Below are 26,732 nucleotides of genomic sequence, written 5' to 3'. Positions count from 1 at the left end.
GTGAGGGAGACCAGGGGGAAGTTATAACATATCTATTAGTGAGGGGAGACCAGGGGGAAGTTGTAACATATCTATTAGTGAGGGGAGACCAGGGGGAAGTTGTAACATATCTATTAGTGAGGGGAGACCAGGGGGAAGTTATAACATATCTATTAGTGAGGGGAGACCAGGGGGAAGTTGTAACATATCTATTAGTGAGGGGAGACCAGGGGGAAGTTATAACATATCTATTAGTAAGGGGAGACCAGGGGGAAGTTGTAACATATCTATTAGTGAGGGGAGACCAGGGGAAGTTATAAACACATCTATTAGTGAGGGGAGACCAGGGGAAGTTGTAACATATCTATTAGTGAGGGGAGCATAATCAGGGGGAAGTTGTACATATCTATTAGTGAGGGAGACCAGGGGGAAGTTGTAACACATCTATTAGTATGTATATTCAGGGGGAAGTTGTAACATATCTATTAGTGAGGGGAGACCAGGGAAGTTATAACACATCTATTAGTGAGGGAGACCAGGGGAAGTTATAACATATCTATTAGTGAGGGAGACCAGGGGGAAGTTGTAACATATCTATTAGTGAGGGGAGACCAGGGGAAGTTGTAACATATCTATTAGTGAGGGAGACCAGGGAAGTTATAACATATCTATTAGTAAGGGAGACCAGGGGAAGTTATAACATATCTATTAGTGAGGGGAGACCAGGGGGAAGTTATAACATATCTATTAGTGAGGGGAGACCAGGGGAAGTTGTAACATATCTATTAGTGAGGGGAGACCAGGGGAAGTTATAATTAGTGAGGGAGACCAGGGAAGTTATAACATATCTATTAGTGAGGAGACCAGGGGAAGTTGTAACATATCTATTAGTGGGAGACCAGGGAAGTTGTAACATATCTATTAGTGAGGGAGACCAGGGGAAGTTGTAACATATCTATTAGTAAGGGGAGACCAGGGGAAGTTATAACATATCTATTAGTGAGGGGAGACCAGGGGTTATAACATATAGCTATTAGTAAGGGAGACCAGGGGAAGTTATAACATATCTATTAGTGAGGGAGACCAGGGGAAGTTATAACATATCTATTAGTGAGGGGAGACCAGGGAAGTTATAACATATCTATTAGTGAGGGGAGACCAGGGAAGTTGTAACATATCTATTAGTAAGGGGAGACCAGGGGAAGTTATAACATATCTATTAGTGAGGGAGACCAGGGGGAAGTTATAACATATCTATTAGTGAGGGGAGACCAGGGGGAAGTTATAACATATCTATTAGTGAGGGAGACCAGGGGAAGTTATAACATATCTATTAGTGAGGGAGACCAGGGGAAGTTGTAACATATCTATTAGTAAGGAGACCAGGGGGAAGTTATAACATATCTATTAGTGAGGGGAGACCAGGGGAAGTTATAACATATCTATTAGTGAGGGGAGACCAGGGAAGTTATAACATATCTATTAGTGAGGGAGACCAGGGAAGTTGTAACATATCTATTAGTAAGGGGAGACCAGGGGAAGTTGTAACATATCTATTAGTGAGGGAGACCAGGGGGAAGTTGTAACATATCTATTAGTGAGGGGAGACCAGGGGGAAGTTATAAATATATCTATTAGTGAGGGGGAGACCAGGGGAAGTTGTAACATATCTATTAGTGAGGGAGACCAGGGGAAGTTGTAACATTATCTATTAGTAAGGGAGACCAGGGGAAGTTGTAACATATCTATTAGTGAGGGAGACCAGGGGGAAGTTGTAACATATCTATTAGTAAGGGGAGACCAGGAAGTTGTAACATATCTATTAGTGAGGGAGACCAGGGAAGTTGTAACATATCTATTAGTGAGGAGACCAGGGAAGTTGTAACATATCTATTAGTGAGGGGAGACCAGGGGGAAGTTGTAACATATCTATTAGTGAGGGAGACCAGGGGAAGTTGTAACATATCTATTAGTGAGGGGACCAGGGGAAGTTGTAACCAGGGGGGGGAAGTTATAACATATCTATTAGTGAGGGAGACCAGGGGAAGTTGTAACATATCTATTAGTGAGGGAGACCAGGGGAAGTTATAACATATCTATTAGTAAGGGGAGACCAGGGGGGAAGTTGTAAATATCTATTAGTGAGGAGACCAGGGAAGTTGTAACATATCTATTAGTGAGGGGAGACCAGGGGAAGTTGTAACATATCTATTAGTGAGGGGAGACCAGGGGAAGTAAACATATCTATTAGTGAGGGAGACCAGGGAAGTTGTAACATATCTATTAGTGAGGGAGACCAGGGAAGTTGTAACATATCTATTAGTGAGGAGACCAGGAGACCTATTAGTGAGGGAGACCAGGGGAAGTTGTAACATATCTATTAGTGAGGGAGACCAGGGGGAGACCAGTGGGGGATTGTAACATATCTATTAGTGAGGGAGACCAGGGAAGTTGTAACATATCTATTAGTGAGGGAGACCAGGGAAGTTATAACATATCTATTAGTGAGGGAGACCAGGGAAGCTATAACATATCTATTAGTGAGGGAGACCAGGGGAAGTTGTAACATATCTATTAGTGAGGGAGACCAGGGGAAGTTGTAAATTATATCTATTAGTGAGGGGAGACCAGGGAAGTTATAACATATCTATTAGTGAGGGAGACCAGGGAAGTTGTAACATATCTATTAGTGAGGGGAGACCAGGGGGAAGTTATAACATATCTATTAGTGAGGGAGACCAGGGGGAAGTTGTAATATATCTATTAGTGAGGGAGACCAGGGGGAAGTTGTAACATATCTATTAGTGAGGGAGACCAGGGGAAGTTATAACATATCTATTAGTGAGGGAGACCAGGGGAAGTTATAACATATCTATTAGTGAGGGAGACCAGGGAAGTTGTAACATATCTATTAGTGAGGAGACCAGGGGAAGTTGTAACATATCTATTAGTGAGGGGAGACCAGGGAAGTTGTAACACATCAGTGAGGGGAGACCAGTTGTAACATATCTATTAGTGAGGGAGACCAGGGGAAGTTATAACATATCCATTAGTGAGGGAGACCAGGGAAGTTATAACATATCTATTAGTGAGGGGAGACCAGGGAAGTTGTAACATATCTATTAGTGAGGGAGACCAGGGGAAGTTGTAACATATCTATTAGTGAGGAGACCAGGGAAGTTATAAGGAAGCTGTAACATATCTATTAGTGAGGGAGACCAGGGAAGTTGTAACATATCTATTAGTGAGGGGAGACCAGGGGAAGTTATAACATATCTATTAGTGAGGAGACCAGGGAAGTTATAACATATCTATTAGTGAGGGAGACCAGGGGAAGTTATAACATATCTATTAGTGAGGGGAGACCAGGGAAGTTATAACATATCCATTAGTGAGGGGAGACCAGGGGAAGTTATAACATATCTATTAGTAAGGGGAGACCAGGGAAGTTGCAACATATCTATTAGTGAGGGAGACCAGGGGGAGTTGTAACATATCTATTAGTGATAACACATCTATTAGTGAGGGAGACCAGGGGAAGTTATAACATATCTATTAGTGAGGGGAGACCAGGGGAAGTTGTAACATATCTATTAGTGAGGGAGACCAGGGGAAGTTGTAAATATCTATTAGTGAGGGAGACCAGGGGGAAGTTGTAACATATCTATTAGTGAGGGAGACCAGGGGAAGTTATAACATATCTATTAGTGAGGGGAGACCAGGGGAAGTTGTAACATATCTATTAGTGAGGGAGACCAGGGGAAGTTATAACATATCTATTAGTGAGGGAGACCAGGGAAGTTGTAACATATCTATTAGTGAGGGAGACCAGGGAAGTTGTAACATATCTATTAGTAAGGGGAGACCAGGGGAAGTTGTAACATATCTATTAGTGAGGGAGACCAGGGGAAGTTGTAACATATCTATTAGTAAGGGGAGACCAGGGGAAGTTGTAACATATCTATTAGTGAGGGAGACCAGGGAAGTTGTAACATATCTATTAGTGAGGGAGACCAGGGGGAAGTTGTAACATATCTATTAGTAGGGGAGACCAGGGGAAGTTGTAACATATCTATTAGTGAGGGGAGACCAGGGGGAAGTTATAACATATCTATTAGTAAGGGAGACCAGGGAAGTTGTAACACATCTATTAGTGAGGGAGACCAGGGAAGTTATAACATATCTATTAGTAAGGGGAGACCAGGGGGAAGTTGTAACATATCTATTAGTGAGGGGAGACCAGGGAAGTTGTAACATATCTATTAGTGAGGGAGACCAGGGGAAGTTGTAACATATCTATTAGTGAGGGAGACCAGGGGAAGTTGTAACATATCTATTAGTGAGGGGAGACCAGGGGAAGTTGTAACATATCTATTAGTAAGGGGAGACCAGGGGAGACCAGGGGAAGTTGTAACATATCTATTAGTGAGGGAGACCAGGGGGAAGTTGTAACATATCTATTAGTGAGGGAGACCAGGGGAAGTTGTAACATATCTATTAGTGAGGGAGACCAGGGGGAAGTTGTAACATATCTATTAGTGAGGGAGACCAGGGAAGTTGTAACATATCCATTAGTGAGGGGAGACCAGGGAAGTTGCAACATATCTATTAGTGAGGGAGACCAGGGAAGTTGTAACATATCTATTAGTGAGGGGAGACCAGGGGAAGTTGTAACATATCTATTAGTGAGGGAGACCAGGGGAAGTTGTAACATATCTATTAGTGAGGGAGACCAGGGAAGTTGTAACATATCTATTAGTGAGGGAGACCAGGGAAGTTGTAAATATATCTATTAGTGAGGGAGACCAGGGGAAGTTATAACATATCTATTAGTGAGGGAGACCAGGGAAGTTGTAACATATCTATTAGTGAGGGAGACCAGGGGAAGTTATAACATATCTATTAGTGAGGGAGACCAGGGGGAAGTTGTAACATATCTATTAGTGAGGGAGACCAGGGGGAAGTTGTAACATATCTATTAGTGAGGGGAGACCAGGGAAGTTGTAACATATCTATTAGTGAGGGAGACCAGGGAAGTTGTAACATATCTATTAGTGAGGGAGACCAGGGGAAGTTGTAACATATCTATTAGTGAGGGAGACCAGGGGAGTTATAACATATCTATTAGTGAGGGAGACCAGGGGAAGTTGTAACATATCTATTAGTGAGGGAGACCAGGGAAGTTGTAACATATCTATTAGTGAGGGAGACCAGGGGAAGTTATAACATATCTATTAGTGAGGGAGACCAGGGAAGTTGTAACATATCTATTAGTGAGGGAGACCAGGGAAGTTGTAACATATCTATTAGTGAGGGGAGACCAGGGGAAGTTGTAACATATCTATTAGTGAGGAGACCAGGGGAAGTTATAACATATCTATTAGTGAGGGAGACCAGGGGAAGTTGTAACATATCTATTAGTGAGGAGACCAGGGGAAGTTATAACATATCTATTAGTGAGGGAGACCAGGGGAAGTTGTAACATATCTATTAGTGAGGGGAGACCAGGGAAGTTGTAACATATCTATTAGTGAGGGAGACCAGGGAAGTTATAACATATCTATTAGTGAGGGAGACCAGGGAAGTTGTAACATATCTATTAGTGAGGGGAGACCAGGGGGAAGTTGTAACATATCTATTAGTGAGGGAGACCAGGGAAGTTGTAACATATCTATTAGTGAGGGAGGAGACCAGGGTGAGTTATAACATATCTATTAGTGAGGGGAGACCAGGAAGTTGTAACATATCTATTAGTGAGGAGACCAGGGGAAGTTGTAACATATCTATTAGTGAGGGAGACCAGGGAAGCTTATAACATATCTAGGGAGACCAGGAAGTTGTAACATATCTATTAGTGAGGGAGACCAGGGGGAAGTTGTAACATATCTATTAGTGAGGGAGACCAGGGAAGTTGTAACATATCTATTAGTGAGGGAGACCAGGGGAAGTTGTAACATATCTATTAGTGAGGGAGCAGGGAAGAATCAGGGGAAGTTGTAACATATCTATTAGTGAGGGAGACCAGGGGGAAGTTGTAACATATCTATTAGTGAGGGAGACCAGGGGAAGTTGCATCTAACATATCTATTAGTGAGGGAGACCAGGGAAGTTGTAACATATCTATTAGTAAGGGAGAACATATCAGGGGGGAGACCAGTTGTAACATATCTATTAGTGAGGGAGACCAGGGGAAGTTATAACATATCTATTAGTGAGGGGAGACCAGGGGAAGTTGTAACATATCTATTAGTGAGGGAGACCAGGGGGAAGTTGTAACATATCTATTAGTAAGGGGAGACCAGGGGAAGTTGTAACATATCTATTAGTGAGGAGACCAGGGGAAGTTGTAACATATCTATTAGTGAGGGGAGACCAGGGGAAGTATATCTATTAGTAAGGGAGACCAGGGGAAGTTATAACATATCTATTAGTGAGGGAGACCAGGGGAAGTTATAACATATCTATTAGTGAGGGGAGACCAGGGGAAGTTATAACATATCTATTAGTAAGGAGACCAGGGAAGTTATAACATATCTATTAGTGAGGGAGACCAGGGGGAAGTTGTAACATATCTATTAGTGAGGGAGACCAGGGGGAAGTTGTAACATATCTATTAGTAAGGAGACCAGGGGAAGTTGTAACATATCTATTAGTGAGGGAGACCAGGGGAGTTGTAAACATATCTATTAGTGAGGGAGACCAGGGAAGTTGTAACATTAACATATCTATTAGTGAGGGGAGACCAGGGGGAAGTTATAACATATCTATTAGTAAGGGGAGACCAGGGGAAGTTATAACATATCTATTAGTGAGGGGAGACCTAGGGGGAAGGGGGAAGTTATAACATATCTATTAGTGAGGGAGACCAGGGGAAGTTATAACATATCTATTAGTGAGGGGAGACCAGGGGAAGTTATAACATATCTATTAGTGAGGGGAGACCAGGGGAAGTTATAACATATCTATTAGTGAGGGGAGACCAGGGGAAGTTATAACATATCTATTAGTGAGGGAGACTATAACATATCTATTAGTGAGGGAGACCAGGGGGAAGTTATAACATATCTATTAGTGAGGGAGACCAGGGGAAGTTATAACATATCTATTAGTGAGGGGAGACCAGGGGGAAGTTATAACATATCTATTAGTGAGGGGAGACCAGGGGAAGTTATAACATATCTATTAGTGAGGGGAGACCAGGGGGAAGTTATAACATATCTATTAGTGAGGGAGACCAGGGGGAAGTTATAACATATCTATTAGTGAGGGGAGACCAGGGGAAGTTATAACATATCTATTAGTAAAGGGGAGACCAGGGGAAGTTATAACATATCTATTAGTGAGGGGAGACCAGGGGGAAGTTATAACATATCTATTAGTGAGGGAGACCAGGGGAAGTTATAACATATCTATTAGTGAGGGAGACCAGGGGAAGTTATAACATATCTATTAGTGAGGGAGACCAGAGGGAAGTTATAACATATCTATTAGTGAGGGAGACCAGGGGGAAGTTATAACATATCTATTAGTAAGGGGAGACCAGGGGAAGTTGTAACATATCTATTAGTGAGGGGAGACCAGGGGGAGTTGTAACATATCTATTAGGAAGGGGAGACCAGGGGGAAGTTGTAACATATGTTTCTCTGAGCCCCTCCCCCCTCCCTCATCTCTCTCTCCTCCTCCCTCTCACCTGTTTGTTGGTCCAGGCAGTGTAGTCCAGTAGCACCCTGTCATGCTTCCATCGGCCCAGTCTGGTCCACATGGGCTTCCCTATGGGGTCATGTTGCAGGGACCAGATGAAGTGATGGCTCTCAGAGGAGATCACTGTCTCCTCCTGGGACGAGATGAAACCACTCAGACCTTCAAACGACGTGTTGGACAGAAACCTGCAGGGGGGGCAGAGAAACAGATGAGGTTATAGGATAAGGGTCAATTTGAGGCTTAGAATTCAGGGGTTAAAGGCCAGAACAGAAAACCACTCAGGTGAATCTGATGTGGGACTGTCTTCTGTTCATGAATCTCAATGAAATCATACAATTCTTTACACCTGCGCTTGCAGCTGGAGGACACTGTGACTAAACAACTACAGCAGACAGCATCGTCTTATTAAACCTAGCTACTGAGATGAGCTCTAAGCTGCACAGGCCTGGTTCATCATGTGCCCTTTTGGCAGGGCCTGAGCCCTGATGCCAGGAAAGGCAAAGAGGGGGTTGTATCTGTGACCTGCTGGTCAAACAGAACCATAATGGGGTCAGACTATATATATCACTATCAGGGGGTCAGACTATAGATATCACTATCATGGGGTCAGACTATAGATATCACTATCATGGGGTCAGACTATAGATATCACTATCATGGGGTCAGACTATAGATATCACTATCATGGGGTCAGACTATAGATATCTCTATCAGGGGTCAGACTATAGATATCTCTATCAGGGGGTCAGACTATAGATATCACTATCATGGGGTCAGACTATAGATATCCCTATCAGGGGTCAGACTCTAGATATCCCTATCAGGGGGTCAGACTATAGATATCCCTATCAGGGGGTCAGACTATAGATATCCCTATCAGGGGTCAGACTATAGATATCCCTATCAGGGGTCAGACTATAGATATCCCTATCAGGGGGTCAGACTATAGATATCTCTATCAGGGGTCAGACTATAGATATCCCTATCAGGGGGTCAGACTATAGATATCCCTATCAGGGGTCAGACTATAGATATCCCTATCAGGGGTCAGACTATAGATATCCCTATCAGGGGTCAGACTATAGATATCCCTATCAGGGGGTCAGACTATAGATAACTATCATGGGGTCAGACTATAGATAACTATCAGGGGGTCAGACTATACATATCTCTATCATGAGGTCAGACTATAGATATCACTATCAGGGGGTCAGACTATAGATATCCCTATCAGGGGGTCAGACTGTGTATGTCTGATAGATGGGGCGGCAGGGTGGCCTAGTGGTTAGAGTGTTGGACTAGTAACCGAAAGGTTGCAAGTTCAAATCCCCAAGCTGACAAGGTACAAATCTGTCGTTCTGAACAGGCAGTTAACCCACTGTTCCTAGGCCGTCATTGAAAATAAGAATTTGTTCTTAACTGACTTGCCTAGTTAAATTAAGATAAAATAAATAAATATCACTATCAGGGGGTCAGACAATAGATATCACTATCAGGGGGTCAGACAATAGATATCCCTATCAGGGGGTTAGACAATAGATATCCCTATCAGGGGGTCAGACAATAGATATCCCTATCAGGGGGTTAGACTATAGATATCACTATCAGGGGGTCAGACTATAGATATCTCTATCAGGGGGTCAGACTATAGATATCACTATCAGGGGGTCAGACTATAGATATCTCTATCAGGGGGTCAGACTATAGATATCTCTATCAGGGGTCAGACTATAGATATCCCTATCAGGGGGTCAGACTACAGATATCACTATCAGGGGTCAGACTATAGATATCACTATCAGGGGTCAGACTATAGATATCACTATCAGGGGGTCAGACTATAGATATCACTATCAGGGGGTCAGACTATAGATATCTCTATCAGGGGTCAGACTATAGATATCACTATCAGGGGGTCAGACTATAGATATCACTATCAGGGGTCAGACTATAGATATCTCTATCAGGGGTCAGACTATAGATATCACTATCAGGGGTCAGACTATAGATATCTCTATCAGGGGGTCAGACTATAGATATCTCTATCAGGGGGTCAGACTATAGATATCCCTATCAGGGGTCAGACTATAGATATCTCTATCAGGGGGTCAGACTATAGATATCTCTATCAGGGGGTCAGACTATAGATATCTCTATCAGGGGGTCAGACTATAGATATCTCTATCAGGGGTCAGACTATAGATATCCCTATCAGGGGTCAGACTATAGATATCTCTATCAGGGGGTCAGACTATAGATATCTCTATCAGGGGTCAGACTATAGATATCCCTATCAGGGGGTCAGACTATAGATATCTCTATCAGGGGGTCAGACTATAGATATCTCTATCAGGGGTCAGACTATAGATATCTCTATCAGGGGGTCAGACTATAGATATCCCTATCAGGGGTCAGACTATAGATATCCCTATCAGGGGGTCAGACTATAGATATCTCTATCAGGGGGTCAGACTATAGATATCTCTATCATGGGGTCAGACTATAGATATCCCTATCAGGGGGTCAGACTATAGATATCTCTATCAGGGGGTCAGACTATAGATATCCCTATCAGGGGGTCAGACTATAGATATCCCTATCAGGGGGTCAGACTATAGATATCCCTATCAGGGGGTCAGACTATAGATATCTCTATCATGGGGTCAGACTATAGATATCCCTATCAGGGGTCAGACTATAGATATCTCTATCAGGGGGTCAGACTATAGATATCTCTATCAGGGGGTCAGACTATAGATATCCCTATCAGGGGTCAGACTATAGATATCTCTATCATGGGGTCAGACTATAGATATCCCTATCAGGGGTCAGACTATAGATATCTCTATCATGGGGTCAGACTATAGATATCCCTATCAGGGGGTCAGACTATAGATATCACTATCAGGGGTCAGACTATAGATATCCCTATCAGGGGTCAGACTATAGATATCTCTATCATGGGGTCAGACTATAGATATCACTATCAGGGGGTCAGACTATAGATATCTCTATCAGGGGGTCAGACTATAGATATCTCTATCATGGGGTCAGACTATAGATATCACTATCATGGGGTCAGACTATAGATATCACTATCATGGGGTCAGACTATAGATATCACTATCAGGGGTCAGACTATAGATATCACTATCATGGGGTCAGACTATAGATATCACTATCATGGGGTCAGACTATAGATATCACTATCATGGGGTCAGACTATAGATATCCCTATCAGGGGGTCAGACTATAGATATCCCTATCATGGGGTCAGACTATAGATATCACTATCAGGGGGTCAGACTATAGATATCACTATCAGGGGTCAGACTATAGATATCACTATCAGGGGTCAGACTATAGATATCTCTATCAGGGGGTCAGACTATAGATATCACTATCAGGGGGTCAGACTATAGATATCACTATCAGGGGTCAGACTATAGATATCTCTATCAGGGGGTCAGACTATAGATATCACTATCAGGGGGTCAGACTATAGATATCTCTATCAGGGGTCAGACTATAGATATCTCTATCAGGGGTCAGACTATAGATATCACTATCATGGGGTCAGACTATAGATATCACTATCATGGGGTCAGACTATAGATATCACTATCAGGGGGTCAGACTATAGATATCACTATCAGGGGGTCAGACTATAGATATCTCTATCAGGGGTCAGACTATAGATATCACTATCATGGGGTCAGACTATAGATATCACTATCATGGGGTCAGACTATAGATATCACTATCAGGGGTCAGACTATAGATATCACTATCAGGGGGTCAGACTATAGATATCACTATCAGGGGTCAGACTATAGATATCTCTATCAGGGGGTCAGACTATAGATATCACTATCAGGGGGTCAGACTATAGATATCACTATCAGGGGGTCAGACTATAGATATCTCTATCAGGGGTCAGACTATAGATATCACTATCAGGGGTCAGACTATAGATATCTCTATCAGGGGGTCAGACTATAGATATCTCTATCAGGGGTCAGACTATAGATATCCCTATCAGGGGTCAGACTATAGATATCTCTATCAGGGGGTCAGACTATAGATATCTCTATCAGGGGGTCAGACTATAGATATCTCTATCAGGGGGTCAGACTATAGATATCTCTATCAGGGGGTCAGACTATAGATATCCCTATCAGGGGGTCAGACTATAGATATCTCTATCAGGGGGTCAGACTATAGATATCTCTATCAGGGGTCAGACTATAGATATCCCTATCAGGGGGTCAGACTATAGATATCTCTATCAGGGGGTCAGACTATAGATATCTCTATCAGGGGTCAGACTATAGATATCTCTATCAGGGGGTCAGACTATAGATATCCCTATCAGGGGGTCAGACTATAGATATCCCTATCAGGGGGTCAGACTATAGATATCTCTATCAGGGGTCAGACTATAGATATCTCTATCATGGGGTCAGACTATAGATATCCCTATCAGGGGGTCAGACTATAGATATCTCTATCAGGGGTCAGACTATAGATATCCCTATCAGGGGGTCAGACTATAGATATCCCTATCAGGGGGTCAGACTATAGATATCCCTATCAGGGGTCAGACTATAGATATCTCTATCATGGGGTCAGACTATAGATATCCCTATCAGGGGGTCAGACTATAGATATCTCTATCAGGGGGTCAGACTATAGATATCTCTATCAGGGGGTCAGACTATAGATATCCCTATCAGGGGGTCAGACTATAGATATCTCTATCATGGGGTCAGACTATAGATATCCCTATCAGGGGGTCAGACTATAGATATCTCTATCATGGGGTCAGACTATAGATATCCCTATCAGGGGGTCAGACTATAGATATCACTATCAGGGGTCAGACTATAGATATCCCTATCAGGGGTCAGACTATAGATATCTCTATCATGGGGTCAGACTATAGATATCACTATCAGGGGTCAGACTATAGATATCTCTATCAGGGGGTCAGACTATAGATATCTCTATCATGGGGTCAGACTATAGATATCACTATCATGGGGTCAGACTATAGATATCACTATCATGGGGTCAGACTATAGATATCACTATCAGGGGGTCAGACTATAGATATCACTATCATGGGGTCAGACTATAGATATCACTATCATGGGGTCAGACTATAGATATCACTATCATGGGGTCAGACTATAGATATCACTATCAGGGGGTCAGACTATAGATATGTCTATCCTTTTTTTTTTTACCTTTATTTAACTAGGCAAGTCAGTTAAGGACATGCTCCACACCTGACTTGAGACAGTAAGGGGGATCTCAGCTCTCTCTGTTTTGGCAAGTTTGTTGTTGTGGAATTTTTATAAGAGACATACAGTATGTCCTCTAGGTTATGTATTTACAGGTATTGACCAATACAGAGCTTTTGTCCTAAACCACTGGGATTAAATCACCACAATCTTCTTTATTAATGCTTATATGAGAAGTGAATCAGCATCAGTACTGCACCTGGACAGATATTTCCCTGAGGTCATGTTCCTGTTCTGGCTGCTCTGTGTATCCATGCAGTTGGTGATGGAAGGGATGAGGGCGAGCTCAGGGGAGCGGTACGCAGCTGACCCCACCACCCGGGCCACCAGCTCCAGCCCATCCTGTACGTAGTGATCCAGGGAGGGAGTCCCCATCCTGCCATGGGCCAGCAGTCCCGCCGGCAGCCCCTCGGTCCTCAGCTCCTTCACGTCCTGCGTGTCCCCCAACACCCAGTGGTACTCTGGCAGCATCAGGCCCAGCTTGGTCACCACGTTAAAGATCCTCTTGATGTCCCGGATGTCGCAGCCGAATGTTACGACTGTAGACGTTGACTCCTTGATGGACTCCACGTATCCCAGTAGAGAGGTCTGGAAGTCGGCCTTGGAGACAGAGCTGTTGGGTTGAGATCCAGAGGAGGTAGTGTAGGTGGTGATGTTGACCACAGAACCCAGGTGGAACTTGGTGTTGTTACGGAGACGAACAAGGAAGCTAGAAATGTTCCACTCCTGACAGAGCAGGAGGCTGACGTCATACCAGCTGTTGATCACCAGCAGGGAGTAGAGCAGCTCCACCTGGGGCAGGGCCGGGTTCTGCATCGGCATCTGGAAATGGAGAGGGTTCTGAAAGGAGAGAGAGAGGGAGGAGAGGAGGCAGAGCGAGAGATACAGTACCAGTCAAAGTTTTTTACTATTTTCATTGTAGAATAATAGTGAAGACATCAAAACAATGAAATAACACATATGGAATCATTTATTAACCAAAAAAGTATTTTTTTTAAATTAAACAGTTATTTTAGAATGGGAGATTCTTCAAAGTAGCCACCCTTTGCCTTGATGACAGCTTTGCACAATCTTGGCCTTCTCTCAACTCTCCTCCACTCCTCACTACATGTGCTGCCATAGAAATGGAATCAATAGAACGGGCGTCCCCATTCAAGTCAATGATGGCATAATGGGTGGACTGGTGGCCACTACAAAGAGCAAAGTAGGAAGTAAAAGCAGGAAGTGGACTGGTGGCCATTACATGCGCAACATCAGTTAACATCATTTGATTGAACATTATAAAATTACCATGGAAATTATTACATCCCAATACCAGGCAGCCTTTGCCAGTGTACCTGAGAGTTTACCAGTCATATTACCAGGGTTACAGGTTCTATTCATTCTATTTACCAGGGTTACAGGTTCTATTCATTCTATTTACCAGTCATATTACCAGGGTTACAGGTTCTATTCATTCTATTTACCAGGGTTACAGGTTCTATTCATTCTATTTACCAGGGTTACAGGTTATATTCATTCTATTTACCAGTCATATTACCAGGGTTAGAGGTTCTTTTCATTCTATTTACCAGGGTTACAGGTTCTATTCATTCTATTTACCAGGGTTAGAGGTTCTATTCATTCTATTTACCAGGGTTAGAGGTTCTATTAATTCTATTTTCCAGTCATATTACCAGGGTTAGAGGTTCTATTAATTCTATTTTCCAGTCATATTACCAGGGTTAGAGGTTCTATTAATTCTATTTTCCAGTCATATTACCAGGGTTACAGGTTCTATTCATTCTATTTACCAGGGTTAGAGGGTCTATTCATTCTATTTACCAGTCATATTACCAGGGTTACAGGTTCTATTCATTCTATTTACCAGGGTTAGAGACTGTATTCATTCTATTTACCAGAGTTAGAGGTTCTATTCATTCTATTCACCAGTCATATTACCAGGGTTAGAGGTTCTATTCATTCTATTCACCAGTCATATTACCAGGGTTACAGGTTCTATTCATTCTATTTACCAGTCATATTACCAGGGTTAGAGGTTCTATTCATTCTATTTACCAGGGTTAGAGGTTATATTCATTCTATTTACCAGGGTTAGAGGTTCTATTCATTCTATTTACCAGTCATATTACCAGGGTTACAGGTTCTATTCATTCTATTTACCAGTCATATTACCAGGGTTAGAGGTTATATTCATTCTATTTACCAGGGTTACAGGTTCTATTCATTCTATTTACCAGTCATATTACCAGGGTTAGAGGTTCTATTTATTCTATTTACCAGTCATATTACCAGGGTTAGAGGTTCTATTTATTCTATTTACCAGTCATATTACCAGGGTTAGAGGTTCTATTTATTCTATTTACCAGTCATGTTACCAGGGTTACAGGTTCTATTCATTCTATTTACCAGTCATGTTACCAGGGTTAGAGGTTCTATTCATTCTATTTACCAGGGTTAGAGGTTATATTCATTCTATTTACCAGTCATATGACCAGGGTTAGAGGTTCTATTCATTCTATTTACCAGTCATATTACCAGGGTTAGAGGTTCTTATTCATTCTATTTACCAGTCGTATTACCAGGGTTAGAGGTTCTTATTCATTCTATTTACCAGTCGTATTACCAGGGTTAGAGGTTCTATTCATTCTATTTACCAGGGTTACAGGTTCTATTCATTCTATTTACCAGGGTTACAGGTTCTATTCATTCTATTTACCAGTCATATTACCAGGGTTACAGGTTCTATTCATTCTATTTACCAGTCATGTTACCAGGGTTACAGGTTCTATTCATTCTATTTACCAGGGTTAGAGGTTCTATTCATTCTATTTACCAGTCATATTACCAGGGTTAGAGGTTCTATTCATTCTATTTACCAGTCATATTACCAGGGTTAGAGGTTCTATTCATTCTATTTACCAGTCATATTACCAGGGTTAGAGGTTCTATTCATTCTATTTACCAGTCATATTACCAGGGTTACAGGTTCTATTCATTCTATTTACCAGTCATGTTACCAGGGTTAGAGGTTCTATTCATTCTATTTACCAGTCATATTACCAGGGTTACAGGTTCTATTCATTCTATTTACCAGTCATGTTACCAGGGTTACAGGTTCTATTCATTCTATTTACCAGTCATGTTACCAGGGTTAGAGGTTATATTCATTCTATTTACCAGGGTTAGAGGTTCTATTCATTCTACTTACCAGTCATATTACCAAGGTTACAGGTTCTATTCATTCTATTTACCAGTCATATTACCAGGGTTAGAGGTTCTATTCATTCTATTTACCAGTCATATTACCAGGGTTAGAGGTTCTATTCATTCTATTTACCAGTCACATTACCAGGGTTAGAGGTTCTATTAATTCTATTTACCAGGGTTACAGGTTCTATTCATTCTATTTACCAGTCATGTTACCAGGGTTACAGGTTCTATTCATTCTATTTACCAGTCATATTACCAGGGTTAGAGGTTCTATTCATTCTATTTACCAGTCATATTACCAGGGTTAGAGGTTCTATTCATTCTATTTACCAGTCATATTACCAGGGTTAGAGGTTCTATTCATTCTATTTACCAGTCATATTACCAGGGTTAGAGGTTATATTCATTCTATTTACCAGGGTTACAGGTTCTATTCATTCTATTTACCAGTCATGTTACCAGGGTTAGAGGTTCTATTCATTCTATTTACCAGTCATGTTACCAGGGTTAGAGGTTCTATTCATTCTATTTACCAGTCATATTACCAGGGTTACAGGTTCTATTCATTCTATTTACCAGTCATATTACCAGGGTTAGAGGTTCTATTCATTCTATTTACCAGTCATGTTACCAGGGTTAGAGGTTCTATTCATTCTATTTACCAGGGTTAGAGGTTCTATTCATTCTATTTACCAGTCATATTACCAGGGTTACAGGTTCTATTCATTCTATTTACCAGTCATGTTACCAGGGTTACAGGTTCTATTCATTCTATTTACCAGTCATGTTACCAGGGTTACAGGTTCTATTCATTCTATTTACCAGGGTTACAGGCTCTATTCATTCTATTTACCAGTCATATTACCAGGGTTAGAGGTTCTATTCATTCTATTTACCAGTCATGTTACCAGGGTTAGAGGTTATATTCATTCTATTTACCAGGGTTAGAGGTTATATTCATTCTATTTACCAGTCATATTACCAGGGTTACAGGTTCTATTCATTCTATTTACCAGTCATATTACCAGGGTTAGAGGTTCTATTCATTCTATTTACCAGGGTTAGAGGTTCTATTCATTCTATTTACCAGTCATATTACCAGGGTTAGAGGTTATTTTCATTCTATTTACCAGGGTTAGAGGTTATATTCATTCTATTTACCAGTCATATTACCAGGGTTACAGGTTCTATTCATTCTATTTACCAGTCATGTTACCAGGGTTAGAGGTTCTATTCATTCTATTTACCAGTCATATTACCAGGGTTAGAGGTTCTATTCATTCTATTTACCAGTCATGTTACCAGGGTTAGAGGTTCTATTCATTCTATTTACCAGTCATATTACCAGGGTTAGAGGTTCTATTCATTCTATTTACCAGTCATGTTACCAGGGTTAGAGGTTCTATTCATTCTATTTACCAGGGTTAGAGGTTCTATTCATTCTATTTACCAGTCATGTTACCAGGGTTAGAGGTTCTATTCATTCTATTTACCAGTCATATTACCAGGGTTAGAGGTTCTATTCATTCTATTTACCAGGGTTAGAGGTTCTATTCATTCTATTTACCAGTCATATTACCAGGGTTACAGGTTCTATTCATTCTATTTACCAGGGTTACAGGTTCTATTCATTCTATTTACCAGTCATATTACCAGGGTTACAGGTTCTATTCATTCTATTTACCAGGGTTACAGGTTCTATTCATTCTATTTACCAGGGTTAGAGGTTCCATTCATTCTATTTACCAGGGTTAGAGGTTCTATTCATTCTATTTACCAGTCATGTTACCAGGGTTAGAGGTTCTATTCATTCTATTTACCAGGGTTACAGGTTCTATTCATTCTATTTACCAGTCATATTACCAGGGTTAGAGGTTATATTCATTCTATTTACCAGGGTTACAGGTTCTATTCATTCTATTTACCAGTCATGTTACCAGGGTTAGAGGTTCTATTCATTCTATTTACCAGTCATGTTACCAGGGTTAGAGGTTCTATTCATTCTATTTACCAGTCATATTACCAGGGTTACAGGTTCTATTCATTCTATTTACCAGTCATATTACCAGGGTTAGAGGTTCTATTCATTCTATTTACCAGTCATGTTACCAGGGTTAGAGGTTCTATTCATTCTATTTACCAGGGTTAGAGGTTCTATTCATTCTATTTACCAGTCATATTACCAGGGTTACAGGTTCTATTCATTCTATTTACCAGTCATGTTACCAGGGTTACAGTTTCTATTCATTCTATTTACCAGTCATGTCACCAGGGTTAGAGGTTCTATTCATTCTATTTACCAGGGTTACAGGTTCTATTCATTCTATTTACCAGTCATATTACCAGGGTTAGAGGTTCTATTCATTCTATTTACCAGTCATATTACCAGGGTTAGAGGTTCTATTCATTCTATTTACCAGGGTTACAGGTTCTATTCATTCTATTTACCAGTCATATTACCAGGGTTAGAGGTTCTATTCATTCTATTTACCAGGGTTAGAGGTTATATTCATTCTATTTACCAGTCATATTACCAGGGTTACAGGTTCTATTCATTCTATTTACCAGTCATGTTACCAGGGTTAGAGGTTCTATTCATTCTATTTACCAGTCATATTACCAGGGTTAGAGGTTCTATTCATTCTATTTACCAGTCATGTTACCAGGGTTAGAGGTTCTATTCATTCTATTTACCAGTCATATTACCAGGGTTAGAGGTTCTATTCATTCTATTTACCAGTCATGTTACCAGGGTTAGAGGTTCTATTCATTCTATTTACCAGGGTTAGAGGTTCTATTCATTCTATTTACCAGTCATGTTACCAGGGTTAGAGGTTCTATTCATTCTATTTACCAGTCATATTACCAGGGTTAGAGGTTCTATTCATTCTATTTACCAGGGTTAGAGGTTCTATTCATTCTATTTACCAGTCATATTACCAGGGTTACAGGTTCTATTCATTCTATTTACCAGGGTTACAGGTTCTATTCATTCTATTTACCAGTCATATTACCAGGGTTACAGGTTCTATTCATTCTATTTACCAGGGTTACAGGTTCTATTCATTCTATTTACCAGGGTTAGAGGTTCCATTCATTCTATTTACCAGGGTTAGAGGTTCTATTCATTCTATTTACCAGTCATGTTACCAGGGTTAGAGGTTCTATTCATTCTATTTACCAGGGTTACAGGTTCTATTCATTCTATTTACCAGTCATGTTACCAGGGTTAGAGGTTCTATTCATTCTATTTACCAGTCATATTACCAGGGTTACAGGTTCTATTCATTCTATTTACCAGGGTTACAGGTTCTATTCATTCTATTTACCAGGGTTAGAGGTTCCATTCATTCTATTTACCAGGGTTAGAGGTTCTATTCATTCTATTTACCAGTCATATTACCAGGGTTAGAGGTTATATTCATTCTATTTACCAGGGTTAGAGGTTCTATTCATTCTATTTACCAGTCATATTACCAGGGTTACAGGTTCTATTCATTCTATTTACCAGTCATATTACCAGGGTTAGAGGTTATATTCATTCTATTTACCAGGGTTACAGGTTATATTCATTCTATTTACCAGTCATATTACCAGGGTTAGAGGTTATATTCTTTCTATTTACCAGGGTTAGAGGTTATATTCATTCTATTTACCAGTCATATTACCAGGGTTAGAGGTTCTATTCATTCTATTTACCAGGGTTAGAGGTTATATTCATTCTATTTACCAGGGTTAGAGGTTATATTCTTTCTATTTACCAGTCATATTACCAGGGTTACAGGTTCTATTCATTCTATTTACCAGTCATGTTACCAGGGTTAGAGGTTATATTCATTCTATTTACCAGGGTTAGAGGTTATATTCATTCTATTTACCAGTCATATTACCAGGGTTACAGGTTCTATTCATTCTATTTACCAGTCATATTACCAGGGTTACAGGTTATATTCATTCTATTTACCAGTCATATTACCAGGGTTAGAGGTTATATTCTTTCTATTTACCAGGGTTAGAGGTTATATTCATTCTATTTACCAGGGTTAGAGGTTATATTCTTTCTATTTACCAGTCATATTACCAGGGTTACAGGTTCTATTCATTCTATTTACCAGTCATGTTACCAGGGTTAGAGGTTATATTCATTCTATTTACCAGGGTTAGAGGTTATATTCATTCTATTTACCAGTCATATTACCAGGGTTACAGGTTCTATTCATTCTATTTACCAGTCATGTTACCAGGGTTAGAGGTTATATTCATTCTATTTACCAGGGTTACAGGTTCTATTCATTCTATTTACCAGTCATATTACCAGGGTTACAGGTTCTATTCATTCTATTTACCAGTCATGTTACCAGGGTTACAGTTTCTATTCATTCTATTTACCAGTCATGTCACCAGGGTTAGAGGTTATATTCATTCTATTTACCAGGGTTACAGGTTCTATTCATTCTATTTACCAGTCATATTACCAGGGTTAGAGGTTCTATTCATTCTATTTACCAGGGTTAGAGGTTCTATTCATTCTATTTACCAGTCATATTACCAGGGTTAGAGGTTCTATTCATTCTATTTACCAGGGTTAGAGGTTCTATTCATTCTATTTACCAGTCATATTACCAGGGTTAGAGGTTCTATTCATTCTATTTACCAGTCATATTACCAGGGTTAGAGGTTCTATTCATTCTATTTACCAGTCATATTACCAGGGTTAGAGGTTATATTCATTCTATTTACCAGTCATATTACCAGGGTTAGAGGTTCTTTTCATTCTATTTACCAGGGTTACAGGTTCTATTCATTCTATTTACCAGTCATGTTACCAGGGTTACAGGTTCTATTCATTCTATTTACCAGGGTTAGAGGTTCTATTCATTCTATTTACCAGGGTTAGAGGTTCTATTCATTCTACTTACTAGTCATATTACCAGGGTTAGAGGTTCTATTAATTCTATTTTCCAGTCATATTACCAGGGTTAGAGGTTCTATTAATTCTATTTTCCAGTCATATTACCAGGGTTACAGGTTCTATTCATTCTATTTACCAGGGTTAGAGGGTCTATTCATTCTATTTACCAGTCATATTACCAGGGTTACAGGTTCTATTCATTCTATTTACCAGGGTTAGAGACTGTATTCATTCTATTTACCAGGGTTAGAGGTTCTATTCATTCTATTTACCAGTCATATTACCAGGGTTACAGGTTATATTCATTCTATTTACCAGTCATATTACCAGGGTTACAGGTTCTATTCATTCTATTTACCAGTCATGTTACCAGGGTTACAGGTTCTATTCATTCTATTTACCAGGGTTACAGGTTCTATTCATTCTATTTACCAGTCATATTACCAGGGTTAGAGGTTCTATTCATTCTATTCACCAGTCATATTACCAGGGTTAGAGGTTCTATTCATTCTATTTACCAGTCATGTTACCAGGGTTAGAGGTTCTATTCATTCTATTTACCAGTCATATTACCAGGGTTACAGGTTCTATTCATTCTATTTACCAGTCATGTTACCAGGGTTAGAGGTTCTATTCATTCTATTTACCAGGGTTAGAGGTTATATTCATTCTATTTACCAGTCATATTACCAGGGTTACAGGTTCTATTCATTCTATTTACCAGTCATATTACCAGGGTTAGAGGTTCTATTCATTCTATTTACCAGTCGTATTACCAGGGTTAGAGGTTATATTCATTCTATTTACCAGGGTTACAGGTTCTATTCATTCTATTTACCAGTCATATTACCAGGGTTACAGGTTCTATTCATTCTATTTACCAGTCATGTTACCAGGGTTACAGGTTCTATTCATTCTATTTACCAGGGTTAGAGGTTCTATTCATTCTATTTACCAGTCATATTACCAGGGTTAGAGGTTCTATTCATTCTATTTACCAGTCATATTACCAAGGTTACAGGTTCTATTCATTCTATTTACCAGTCATATTACCAGGGTTAGAGGTTCTATTCATTCTATTTACCAGTCATGTTACCAGGGTTAGAGGTTCTATTCATTCTATTTACCAGTCATATTACCAGGGTTAGAGGTTCTATTCATTCTATTTACCAGTCATATTACCAGGGTTAGAGGTTCTATTCATTCTATTTACCAGTCATATTACCAGGGTTAGAGGTTATATTCATTCTATTTACCAGGGTTACAGGTTCTATTCATTCTATTTACCAGTCATGTTACCAGGGTTAGAGGTTATATTCATTCTATTTACCAGTCATATTACCAGGGTTACAGGTTCTATTCATTCTATTTACCAGTCATGTTACCAGGGTTAGAGGTTCTATTCATTCTATTTACCAGTCATATTACCAGGGTTAGAGGTTCTATTCATTCTATTTACCAGTCATATTACCAGGGTTAGAGGTTCTATTCATTATATTTACCAGTCATGTTACCAGGGTTAGAGGTTATATTCATTCTATTTACCAGGGTTAGAGGTTATATTCATTCTATTTACCAGTCATATTACCAGGGTTAGAGGTTCTATTCATTCTATTTACCAGTCATGTTACCAGGGTTACAGGTTCTATTCATTCTATTTACCAGTCATATTACCAGGGTTACAGGTTCTATTCATTCTATTTACCAGGGTTACAGGTTCTATTCATTCTATTTACCAGTCATATTACCAGGGTTAGAGGTTCTATTCATTCTATTTACCAGTCATGTTACCAGGGTTACAGGTTCTATTCATTCTATTTACCAGTCATATTACCAGGGTTAGAGGTTCTATTCATTCTATTTACCAGGGTTAGAGGTTCTATTCATTCTATTTACCAGTCATATTACCAGGGTTAGAGGTTATTTTCATTCTATTTACCAGGGTTAGAGGTTATATTCATTCTATTTACCAGTCATATTACCAGGGTTACAGGTTCTATTCATTCTATTTACCAGTCATGTTACCAGGGTTAGAGGTTCTATTCATTCTATTTACCAGTCATATTACCAGGGTTAGAGGTTCTATTCATTCTATTTACCAGTCATGTTACCAGGGTTAGAGGTTCTATTCATTCTATTTACCAGTCATATTACCAGGGTTAGAGGTTCTATTCATTCTATTTACCAGTCATGTTACCAGGGTTAGAGGTTCTATTCATTCTATTTACCAGGGTTAGAGGTTCTATTCATTCTATTTACCAGTCATGTTACCAGGGTTAGAGGTTCTATTCATTCTATTTACCAGTCATATTACCAGGGTTAGAGGTTCTATTCATTCTATTTACCAGGGTTAGAGGTTCTATTCATTCTATTTACCAGTCATATTACCAGGGTTACAGGTTCTATTCATTCTATTTACCAGGGTTACAGGTTCTATTCATTCTATTTACCAGTCATATTACCAGGGTTAGAGGTTATATTCATTCTATTTACCAGGGTTACAGGTTCTATTCATTCTATTTACCAGTCATGTTACCAGGGTTAGAGGTTATATTCATTCTATTTACCAGTCATATTACCAGGGTTACAGGTTCTATTCATTCTATTTACCAGTCATGTTACCAGGGTTAGAGGTTCTATTCATTCTATTTACCAGTCATATTACCAGGGTTACAGGTTCTATTCATTCTATTTACCAGTCATATTACCAGGGTTAGAGGTTCTATTCATTATATTTACCAGTCATGTTACCAGGGTTAGAGGTTATATTCATTCTATTTACCAGGGTTAGAGGTTATATTCATTCTATTTACCAGTCATATTACCAGGGTTAGAGGTTCTATTCATTCTATTTACCAGTCATGTTACCAGGGTTACAGGTTCTATTCATTCTATTTACCAGTCATATTACCAGGGTTACAGGTTCTATTCATTCTATTTACCAGGGTTACAGGTTCTATTCATTCTATTTACCAGTCATATTACCAGGGTTAGAGGTTCTATTCATTCTATTTACCAGTCATGTTACCAGGGTTACAGGTTCTATTCATTCTATTTACCAGTCATGTTACCAGGGTTACAGGTTCTATTCATTCTATTTACCAGTCATATTACCAGGGTTAGAGGTTCTATTCATTCTATTTACCAGGGTTAGAGGTTCTATTCATTCTATTTACCAGTCATATTACCAGGGTTAGAGGTTATTTTCATTCTATTTACCAGGGTTAGAGGTTATATTCATTCTATTTACCAGTCATATTACCAGGGTTACAGGTTCTATTCATTCTATTTACCAGTCATGTTACCAGGGTTAGAGGTTCTATTCATTCTATTTACCAGTCATATTACCAGGGTTAGAGGTTCTATTCATTCTATTTACCAGTCATGTTACCAGGGTTAGAGGTTCTATTCATTCTATTTACCAGTCATATTACCAGGATTAGAGGTTCTATTCATTCTATTTACCAGTCATGTTACCAGGGTTAGAGGTTCTATTCATTCTATTTACCAGGGTTAGAGGTTCTATTCATTCTATTTACCAGTCATGTTACCAGGGTTAGAGATTCTATTCATTCTATTTACCAGTCATATTACCAGGGTTAGAGGTTATATTCATTCTATTTACCAGGGTTAGAGGTTCTATTCATTCTATTTACCAGTCATATTACCAGGGTTACAGGTTCTATTCATTCTATTTACCAGGGTTACAGGTTCTATTCATTCTATTTACCAGTCATATTACCAGGGTTACAGGTTCTATTCATTCTATTTACCAGGGTTACAGGTTCTATTCATTCTATTTACCAGGGTTAGAGGTTCTATTCATTCTATTTACCAGGGTTAGAGGTTCTATTCATTCTATTTACCAGTCATGTTACCAGGGTTAGAGGTTCTATTCATTCTATTTACCAGGGTTACAGGTTCTATTCATTCTATTTACCAGTCATGTTACCAGGGTTAGAGGTTATATTCATTCTATTTACCAGGGTTAGAGGTTCTATTCATTCTATTTACCAGTCATATTACCAGGGTTACAGGTTCTATTCATTCTATTTACCAGTCATATTACCAGGGTTAGAGGTTCTATTCATTCTATTTACCAGTCATGTTACCAGGGTTAGAGGTTCTATTCATTCTATTTACCAGGGTTAGAGGTTCTATTCATTCTATTTACCAGTCATATTACCAGGGTTACAGGTTCTATTCATTCTATTTACCAGTCATGTTACCAGGGTTACAGATTCTATTCATTCTATTTACCAGTCATATTACCAGGGTTACAGGTTCTATTCATTCTATTTACCAGGGTTACAGGTTCTATTCATTCTATTTACCAGTCATATTACCAGGGTTAGAGGTTCTATTCATTCTATTTACCAGTCATGTTACCAGGGTTACAGGTTCTATTCATTCTATTTACCAGTCATGTTACCAGGGTTACAGGTTCTATTCATTCTATTTACCAGTCATATTACCAGGGTTAGAGGTTCTATTCATTCTATTTACCAGGGTTAGAGGTTCTATTCATTCTATTTACCAGTCATATTACCAGGGTTAGAGGTTATTTTCATTCTATTTACCAGGGTTAGAGGTTATATTCATTCTATTTACCAGTCATATTACCAGGGTTAGAGGTTCTATTCATTCTATTTACCAGTCATATTACCAGGGTTACAGGTTCTATTCATTCTATTTACCAGTCATGTTACCAGGGTTAGAGGTTCTATTCATTCTATTTACCAGTCATATTACCAGGGTTAGAGGTTCTATTCATTCTATTTACCAGTCATGTTACCAGGGTTAGAGGTTCTATTCATTCTATTTACCAGTCATATTACCAGGGTTAGAGGTTCTATTCATTCTATTTACCAGTCATGTTACCAGGGTTAGAGGTTCTATTCATTCTATTTACCAGGGTTAGAGGTTCTATTCATTCTATTTACCAGTCATGTTACCAGGGTTAGAGGTTCTATTCATTCTATTTACCAGTCATATTACCAGGGTTAGAGGTTCTATTCATTCTATTTACCAGGGTTAGAGGTTCTATTCATTCTATTTACCAGTCATATTACCAGGGTTACAGGTTCTATTCATTCTATTTACCAGGGTTACAGGTTCTATTCATTCTATTTACCAGTCATATTACCAGGGTTACAGGTTCTATTCATTCTATTTACCAGGGTTACAGGTTCTATTCATTCTATTTACCAGGGTTAGAGGTTCTATTCATTCTATTTACCAGGGTTAGAGGTTCTATTCATTCTATTTACCAGTCATGTTACCAGGGTTAGAGGTTCTATTCATTCTATTTACCAGGGTTACAGGTTCTATTCATTCTATTTACCAGTCATGTTACCAGGGTTAGAGGTTATATTCATTCTATTTACCAGTCATATTACCAGGGTTAGAGGTTCTATTCATTCTATTTACCAGTCATGTTACCAGGGTTAGAGGTTCTATTCATTCTATTTACCAGTCATATTACCAGGGTTAGAGGTTCTATTCATTCTATTTACCAGTCATGTTACCAGGGTTAGAGGTTATATTCATTCTATTTACCAGGGTTAGAGGTTATATTCATTCTATTTACCAGTCATATTACCAGGGTTAGAGGTTCTATT

General features: G+C 39.5%; 1 protein-coding gene across 1 annotated transcript in view; it reads right to left on the bottom strand.

Moving 5' to 3' along the window:
• Window positions 1-26,732, bottom strand: part of LOC121838685 (glutamate receptor ionotropic, NMDA 3A-like) — a 120,596-nt gene that overhangs the window by 78,017 nt on the left and 15,847 nt on the right. Inside the window, exons 2-3 of the mRNA XM_042302049.1 lie at window positions 13,186-13,826; window positions 7,670-7,865 (exon numbers count right to left, since the gene is read on the bottom strand). Of these exons, the coding sequence (XP_042157983.1) occupies window positions 7,670-7,865; window positions 13,186-13,826 (837 nt within the window). The remainder of the gene's footprint in view (window positions 1-7,669; window positions 7,866-13,185; window positions 13,827-26,732) is intronic.

This window comes from Oncorhynchus tshawytscha, linkage group LG20 (assembly GCF_018296145.1).
Source record: "Oncorhynchus tshawytscha isolate Ot180627B linkage group LG20, Otsh_v2.0, whole genome shotgun sequence".
Taxonomy (NCBI): Eukaryota; Metazoa; Chordata; class Actinopteri; order Salmoniformes; family Salmonidae; genus Oncorhynchus; species Oncorhynchus tshawytscha.
The sequence above is the reverse complement of the archived record's forward strand: the minus strand, read 5'-3'. Positions and strand labels throughout refer to the sequence as shown.